The sequence below is a fragment of the Dioscorea cayenensis genome, chromosome 16 (genome assembly GCF_009730915.1).
Source record: "Dioscorea cayenensis subsp. rotundata cultivar TDr96_F1 chromosome 16, TDr96_F1_v2_PseudoChromosome.rev07_lg8_w22 25.fasta, whole genome shotgun sequence".
NCBI classification, from domain to species: Eukaryota; Viridiplantae; Streptophyta; class Magnoliopsida; order Dioscoreales; family Dioscoreaceae; genus Dioscorea; species Dioscorea cayenensis.
This window is the reverse complement of record NC_052486.1, coordinates 1058058-1066523: the sequence shown is the minus strand read 5'-3', so window position 1 is coordinate 1066523 and position 8466 is coordinate 1058058. Positions and strand designations below refer to the sequence as shown.

The window sequence follows — 8466 nt, the reverse complement described above, 5'->3', positions numbered from 1 at the left end:
TATAAAGATAGCACAAATCACCATGTTGGCACTTAGTTTGATATAAGTAAATCACAACTTATTGAAAATTTTCCAGCACACCATGTATTTGTGTAGATTGTTTCTGCTGGGATAACATATATTTCTATGCGAATATCACACACCACATGTGTAATACGTTGCTCTTTGCGCAGCTGGTCCAAATAAGGAGTGGAAACCAAAAACTTCTCATGTAAATACTGCCCCTTCATCTGTGATACCAGCCACTTCTGAAATCCTATCTGTCACTGTTGAAGTTGTGGGTCACTCAGTTCCAGCATTAAGTTCTACAGCTTCAGAGGATGATGTTCCAAATCTGCAAAAAAGGCTAGAAAGGCTTCATTTTTCAGACACCAGGGGTGTGATTATTCCAGACCATCTTCAAGTTCTAGACTCTAATAAATATTCTCTGAGATTTGGTAGTTTTGATGCAAATTATGAACCAGGTGCAAGCTTTTTGAATGGTTCTAATAGTGACAGGTGCTCCACACCACTATCTGAGTTAACTCAAGAGATTGATGAAAACATTGAGCAGCCTCCATCAGGGTAAGATTTATGTGCTTCACCCTTTGAAATCTATTTCAATTTAGCTGCCATACTTATTCTGATCATCTTCCTTTGTTCAGAGCATTTCTTATGCATGTGCTTCTATTTTTGCCTCAAGTTTTATTTCCAATAAAAACGAGTAGCTTCCCCTACCCAGCAGAACAAACTTTATCCAGTTATTTATCCCCATCACTTGGTTGGTCAGTTAAACTCATCAACTAGTTTTGTTGGAGGCTTCAACTAAGCTTTTCAGATTATGCCATGTAGGTCTTTCTGAACATTCAAGTTCAACTTTGTTGATTAATTGGCAAACTCTTCCACTGATAAGTTTGTTTACAAGGCATAAGGGTGTATTTGACAGGCTGTAATTTGGGCATGCTTTCCCATTGTTGACTAATCAAAATCTCATTAATTAACACCTTTAGATTATGATGAAAACTGGGAATAGTGATTATCGTATAATGTTGTAGTTTCCTTATTGTCCATTTTTGACTCATTTTTTTAGAGAACTCATTTTCTCTTCCTATTTAAATGACTGCTTTTAGTTTTGCCCTTTTTGTTGTGGAAATTTTACTGATCATTTAGATGTTTTGGAGCTTATTTGGTCTCTGTGCCCTTGAATGTAGTCAGGTTGCACCTCCGACTGTGGAAGAAGCAGCCTATCTAGATGATTTCCAGTCATCTACACTGAATTTGGAAAATTTGGCATCAAGGGAGAGTGATATTTCCTCTTCTGGCTCCATATTGCAAGAATATGATCAGTCTAAACCAGAGCCAACTTTGGCTGCTGAAGTTCCTGAGCACTCAATAGTTCAAACGGCTCCGACTTATCCAACTTTGACTTTAACACCACAAATGCTTGGTGACCAATTTGCTGGCTTTGAAGGAACTGAGAATCACCCACGTGATGCCTCTCGTCTCCCAAGTTTTGTTGTAAGTTTTCAGGCTTATTTTTTTATCAGTCAGTAATCTTTCAAGTTTCATAGCTGCCTTTATGTTTGATTGCATCTGAAAGTTACTCAAATTTATGCTCGACATTTCAATCATTTGTCTTCCTCTTGTCTATCCATTAGATCTATAGTATACATCCTTGATATTCATTGAGCTGTTTCATTATATTCTGTCTTCTTGCAAAGAACTATCTTTCTTTCTTTTCTTTTTATCGGGTTAAGGTTAGCACCATTTTGCCTGCTTTTCATCATAGGCATCCTAAATTGTTTGGATGTGCCAATATGTCATGAAGTGTGCAAGCAAAATGCATGCGCTGACATAGTGGCATTCTAATTTCTATAGATGTATTACTTGGTTGTCTTTTCAATTGGCTGTGCCCTGCTTGTGTATTTTTGACTGGAAAATCAGTTCTCTGTACCTTATTATCACAATGGCTATTTGACCTTCTCATCTGGTGATGATCATATCTCTCCCTTGCATCTGGTGCTGCTATTTAAGTACAGGGAAACCTTTCAGTCTTACCTGCTCACACTGGGCACCTCTCCACAAGAGGTTTGACCGTAAGCATTTTACTGTTCTTTATCTTCCAAGTCTTAGCCTCCTAAATGTAAAGGTCATCAAATTACCGCCTGCCAAATGTCACCCATATCTGGCCTGTGTTCATCTGGAACTTGAAGATGCAGTTATTTTCAGTTTCCAGCTTGTTCTTGTCATGTCGTAAAGTCTTTCTCAAAATCTATTGTCCTACTAGGTTGAGTTTTCCCTTTTTGTGCTGTAAATTACATTTCAGATAGCAGGATGCCAAGGTATCTGAATACTTAAAAAAAATTACTTTTATTTCAAAATATGCCGTTTCTATTCTTTATTTTTGATGCTTGGCCTTTTGTCTACTGCTGGCTAGAGAATTAAATAAAGGCTCCCTATTTTGTTACTTTCTTTTCCATTTGCTTATGTATCCTCTTTTTATAATGTTTGCATGTCTGTTTTCTGATGAGTGTCTTGGTCCTTATGCTTTGTCTACAGAGTGGTAACTCTTTGGTTCCATCTTCAACCGGGCCAACTCTGGCCGTCTCCCAAGCTGCCGGAGCCATGCAAAGCTCAATTCCTGTTACTCTGCAACCAGTTCCTTTGTTTCGGCAGCCAGCTGGCGTACAGATAGCGCATTATCACCCAAACTACATCCCATATAATCAATTTCTTTCACCCTTTTTTGTTCAACCAGCTGCTACAATTCACCCTTTCTTAAGCAGTACCGCGTTCCCACAGCAAACACCAGCTGCCGGTATGTTTACACCTCCAGCAGCTGCAGCTTCTCCCAACTCTATGAAGTACACCATGCCTCAATATAAGCCCGGGAACAACACTGTTAATTCCGCCCACATTGGAATGATGACTGGTTACGGAACATACAACTCGACCCCTGCTGGCTACAATCCCAACCCAAGTGGAACTAGTGGAAACTCAAAGAGCAATGAGGATCTCACTGCATCATCTCAGTTCAAGGAAAACAATGTTTATTTGACTGGGCAACAGGTATTATTACTATATTCCCATTTGTCTTTGTTTGGTTTACTCATTACTGTTTAATAAAAGGCCTTAAAACTACTCTACTTGTTGGAATTATATGCTAAGTAATTTAAAGTGGAAAAATTTTGATTTGAATGTCATTGTTTGTTTACATGAATTTCCAACATATTTCCCTGACTTGGGTCAGATCCTTGTTTAGTAAACGCATATAATTGTCAATTATCAATTTTGCATAGTTTACTTGTTAAATTGCACTTGAATTGCTGCTGCTGTCAAACAGAGTGATGGATCAGCTGTCTGGGTTGCTACACCAGGGCATGATATTTCCGCTCTGCAGGCCAGTTCTTTTTACAATCTACCTCCTCATCAGCACCTAACCTTTGCGCCTTCTCAAGCCAGCCATGGTGCCTTCCCCGGCATCTATCACCCGACCCCGACTGTTACACCTACTGCTGTTCATCCATTACTGCCACAGTCGCAGCCGACGGCTGGTTCTATTGAAATGGTTGGCCCTCCAGCCGGAGTCTATCAACAACCACAACGCGGACAGATCAATTGGGCTAATACTTATTGAAACAATCCCGTCTTTTGCATTTGCTCTGGCTACTGAAGCAACATAGACCGACCTCGGGAATTTTGGGCACTCTTTTTGGATTCAGTCAGAAGACAACAGAACTGCTTTGATACCGGATCTTTCTTTACTGTATATACATATATTTAAATGATCGGTCGATCTATTTGCTGAGATATTAACCATTTTTAAGCTGGTAAAGAGGAGGTCTGTGTTGGTTCTTTTGTCGGCTGCCGTTGCGTGCTATTGCTCCATCCTTTATTATCTCCTCGCCCACCAATAGTCTTTAAATTACCGTGGGTGATTAAAACGATTTTGCTGTTCTCCATATCTGGTTCATTTTTTTTTGTGTCGAGGTCATAGAATTTTCAGAGGTCTTATATGTAACCTAAATTTGATAGAAAGACATGTCCTGAAATTTTGATACTAAATTGTCGATTTAGCGTGGTATGTATTATTCATTGTTTCCATTGCTTGTAATTTGAAGTAAATTTCGTATTCGTATTTGTACCTGATATTGAACTTTGTATAAACTCTGCCGTAAATTCTACTCTGCTTATCCGATACGATGTTATACATAAATGTATACAAGCAGAAGGTTATTCGAAAATATACCTCAATCTTTAGACATGTTCTTAATGAATGAATATATATATTATAGTCTGTGTATAAAGCTTGTGATCAACCAAACAAAGGGTTGGTTTTTGGTTGTTTTTAGTTATAAAACAAACACTTAACTTTCTTTTGTTTTTGTTTTTTTATATACATATATGCTCTTACAAGGTACTATTTCTCATGCAAGTTTTATTGGTTGTTATATCTTGAAAATGGAAGTTGAAAATGAAGGGGAAAAAGATGTGCAAATGTGCACAAAAATTAGGAAAGTTTAGAGATTGAAAGCAATATTGAGGAGAAGTATGTAGAGATTGATATTGAAGGAGATTACTCTTTCAGTTGTGAAGATAATAATCCACTTCCCATTTTTCTCAAGGTATTTATTTATTTATTATTTTTTAATTTTACTTGTAATTAATCTCATGTAAATTTTGGAGTTTTTGGAAAGAAAATTAGAGGAGGATTAATTTTATTTATTTATTTTATTTGAATTATTGGATAATTCAATGTTTGGAATATTGACAATGAGATATAAACATAGAGGTGACCCCTTCATGGGTTTGATTCTTGTTTTGAACTTTTTGGTTTTAATATTATTTTTTTTAAATTTTAATTTACTAATTTTTAGTTTCCAATTATATATATATATATATATATATATATTATAATATATTGTGTTGTGAATACAAAGTTTTATATATAATTTAGTAAAAAATAATTAATAATAACATCTCAAAAGAAAATTATATTATATATTATATATTCTATAATTCTCATTTAAAAAATAAAAAATGGAACTAAAACCGGAGTTTCAATTTCGCTCGGGTTTTAATTTGTAAGAACCTTAACCAAAACATTACGAAAATGCTTCTTATTTGGTTCAAATAGTAACATTTACCAAAATTATTTATTTATTTAATAAAATTGAATGCAAATATTATTCCATCCATCCACAAAGCACTGGTTAAATGAATTATTTATTTATTTATTTATCTATTGCATGATGTGAAGTTTGAGGATGTGGAATACAAGTTGAAAGGTGGATACATAAATCCAATAAATTCAGCAATGAAGAGCATGCTATCTCAATTAAGAATCCCATCAAAATTTAATACAATAAAAGGAACAACAAGAAGAAAAAGAAGAGAAGAAGAAGAAGGAGATAAGTTGAAGATAGTTAAAGGAATAACAGGGAGCATTGGTCCTGGTGAAATCTTAGCTCTCATGGGACCTTCAGGCAGTGGTAAAACCACTTTACTCAAGATACTTGCTGCCAGACTTGATGGTGATATTCAAGGCAACATCACTTACAATGACACTCCTTATTCTCCTGCTCTCAAGAGAAGGCATGCATTTATTTAAACTTTAATTCTCTTTCATATATATATATATATATATATAACACGACAATGTGGACAAGCCACTACACTCTCTGTGATGCATGCCAATGATCTTTTAGTCTGTTAGCACTAGATGTTTTGTATAGGTTGTTTGTGTTCTGTTATGCCTCAATCAGCGATCGGGAGTGAGTCAACCTCGACCTCCCGCATTTTGAGTCAAACGTTTTATCAGCATATATATATATATATATATATATATAATATGATAATGTGGACAAGCCACGACACTCTTTGTTATGTCTGCCAATGATCTTTTAGTTTGTTAGTACCAGATCTTTTGCATAGGTTATTTGTGTTCTGTCGAGAAGGAGAAAAAACTCGTGTTATGCCTCAACCATGCATTGGGAGTGAGTTGAACCTTGGCCTCCCGCATGAGAGTCAAATATTTTACCACTTGGCTATTGTTGTAGTGACAATTACTCATTTAACTTTAACTTATATATAATTGAATGTATGAGATATGATTTTATTGCAGGATTGGATTTGTGACACAAGATGATGTGCTATTTCCTCAACTAACAGTGGAAGAAACACTAGTTTTTGCTGCATTTCTCAGACTCCCCAGCTTCATGACAAAGCAAGAAAAGTATTCCAGAGCTGATGCTATCATCAAAGAACTTGGTTTGCAAAGGTATATAAATATATATATATATATAATGAAAGGACTAGCATGTATCAAAAGAGCGTATTTATATATGTATGTATATGTAGATGTCGGCACACAAGAATCGGTGGAGATTTCGTTAAAGGTATATCGGGAGGAGAAAGAAAAAGAACTAGTATTGGCTATGAAATCCTCGTTGAGCCGTCATTGTTGTTGCTCGATGAACCAACATCCGGCCTTGATTCTAGCTCCGCGAGCAAACTCCTTTGTGTTCTTCAAAATCTTGCCAAAGGTAATAAGAATCACTGAACATAACAAACTCGATCGAACATTATTATTATTATTATTATTTATTAACAATGCATCATATTGTGTAATGCAGGCAGGGAGGACAATAATAACAACAATTCATCAACCATCAAGTAGGATGTTTTACATGTTTGATAAGCTGTTGTTGATATCCGAAGGGAAACCGATATTTTATGGAAAAGCAAGGGATTCGATGAAGTATTTCTCTTCGATTGGATTTGTGCCACAATTAGCCATGAATCCTGCTGAGTTCCTTCTTGATCTTGCAACCGGTCATCTTAATGATATTGCCATTCCTCAAGAATCACAACAACTTGATATGACACTAATCAAGGTTGATCATATACATACATATACATATACATATATATATATGCATGTTGAATTACTGACATTAATATTAGTTGAATATATACTGATGAATTATCGATGTTTTTTGGGTTTTAGTTTCTGAGAATGAAGTACAAAACAGAGATAGAGCCGAAAAGAGAAAGAAGAGAACCACAGAAGGATGAAAACACCGAAACATCTGCGAATTGCGATACAAATAAAGAAGGATTGGAGTATGAGTTGGATAGAACAGTGTGTGATACTAATGAAAAGAACATTAAGAGAAAGAAGCAGAGATTATCTAGACAAGCTTAGAATGTTACAAGCCATTGGTGTTGCTCTTCTTTTAGGCTTTCTTTGGTGGAAATCAAAGACCGATACCGAAGCTCAATTAAGAGACCAAGTATTTCTATGCACTATATATATATGTTATGATTTTAGCTTGTGTATTTGCATTATAATGAAAGAAAATTAACCATTTTTTTTTTCTGTTGTTGGTGTAGGTTGGACTTATGTTTTATGTGTGTATATTTTGGACATCGGCATCGATATTTGGAGCAGTATATGTGTTTCCATTTGAGAAGAAGTACTTGGTGAAAGAAAGGAAAGCAGATATGTATAGAATGAGTGTTTACTATGTTTGTAGCACTCTGTGTGACATGGTTGCACATGTTGTTTATCCAATCATTTTCATGGTCATTCTTTACTTCATGGCTGACCTTAGAAAAACATTCTCTGCTTTCTTCTTCACTTGCTTTGCTGTTCTATTGATTGTGGCCACAAGCCAGGTTAGTTTTTAAAATAAATTCAAGTTAAAACTAGTTGTAAGAATTTCATCATGTTTGACATTTAGAAAAGGTTTTTTTTTTCTAATATATGTTTTGTTTTTATGGTGATGATGTTTAGGGAACAGGAGAAGTAATTGGAGCAGCAATTTTGAGTGTGAAAAGGTCTGGATTGATGGCTTCTCTTGTTCTTATGTTGTTTCTTCTTACTGGAGGCTATTATGTTCAAGTAATTATCTCATTTAAATATTATTTTTTTGTTAAAAATAACACCAGCACATGTTGTTTATCCATAACAATTACTCAACAAGTTAGTTTATATTTACAGCATTTACCGAAATTCATGAGATGGATGAAGTACATATCATTCATGTATTACGGGTTTCGATTATTACTAAAAGTTCAATACTCGGGTGATCAAGTTTACGAATGTGAAAGCCGAAGCGGATGCAAGAGTCTACAAAGCTCACCATCATTTGATACTGTGAACTTGAATGGTTCATTGCAGGAGGTCTGGATACTGATAGCAATGGCTCTGATCTATAGATTCTTTGCTTATTTGTTTCTCAGCAAAAGAATTAATACATCTTCTTTGTGATTCAAAATCATACAATTATTATTAATTCTTACTATTGCTACAAGTGTAATTTCAATTGCTTTGTGAAAACTCAAATATGAATATTTCGTATTTTCGAATACATTGTTATTGCTAAAATAATCAAATACAACCAAACAGACAAACATTAGTATTTGCTCATATACTTTCCCCTTTTTTTTTTACCATAGAGGTAAATAAACAAAGATAAATGT

The 8466-nt window shown here is 35.1% G+C and overlaps 2 protein-coding genes across 2 annotated transcripts; both read left to right on the top strand.

Annotated features, from left to right (window-relative positions):
- Nucleotides 1-41: 41 nt before the first annotated feature.
- Nucleotides 42-4179, top strand: LOC120279491 (GBF-interacting protein 1-like). Its single transcript, XM_039286422.1, has 4 exons — nt 42-564; nt 1191-1497; nt 2539-3048; nt 3323-4179. The coding sequence occupies exons 2-4, from the start codon at nt 1420-1422 to the stop codon at nt 3614-3616; spliced, it is 882 nt and encodes a 293-aa protein (XP_039142356.1). The 5' UTR covers nt 42-564; nt 1191-1419; the 3' UTR covers nt 3617-4179.
- Nucleotides 4180-4181: 2 nt separating this feature from the next.
- LOC120279132 (ABC transporter G family member 26) lies at nt 4182-8371 on the top strand. Its single transcript, XM_039285999.1, is given in 11 exon segments — nt 4182-4211; nt 4494-4604; nt 5240-5574; nt 6104-6259; nt 6340-6522; nt 6614-6875; nt 6989-7024; nt 7026-7274; nt 7375-7659; nt 7778-7885; nt 7985-8371. Coding segments are annotated over 11 exon segments (2025 nt in total). The 3' UTR covers nt 8255-8371.
- The last annotated feature ends 95 nt before the right edge of the window (nt 8372-8466 follow it).

Excerpts from the sequence above, each read along its gene's own strand:
- LOC120279491 (XM_039286422.1), top strand. The coding sequence starts at position 1,420 with ATGCTTGGTGACCAATTTGCTGGCTTTGAAGGAACTGAGAATCACCCA. Across the intron at positions 1,498-2,538 it reads CTCGTCTCCCAAGTTTTGTT|AGTGGTAACTCTTTGGTTCC; the intron begins GTAAGTTTTCAG and ends CTTTGTCTACAG. Across the intron at positions 3,049-3,322 it reads TTTATTTGACTGGGCAACAG|AGTGATGGATCAGCTGTCTG; the intron begins GTATTATTACTA and ends GCTGTCAAACAG.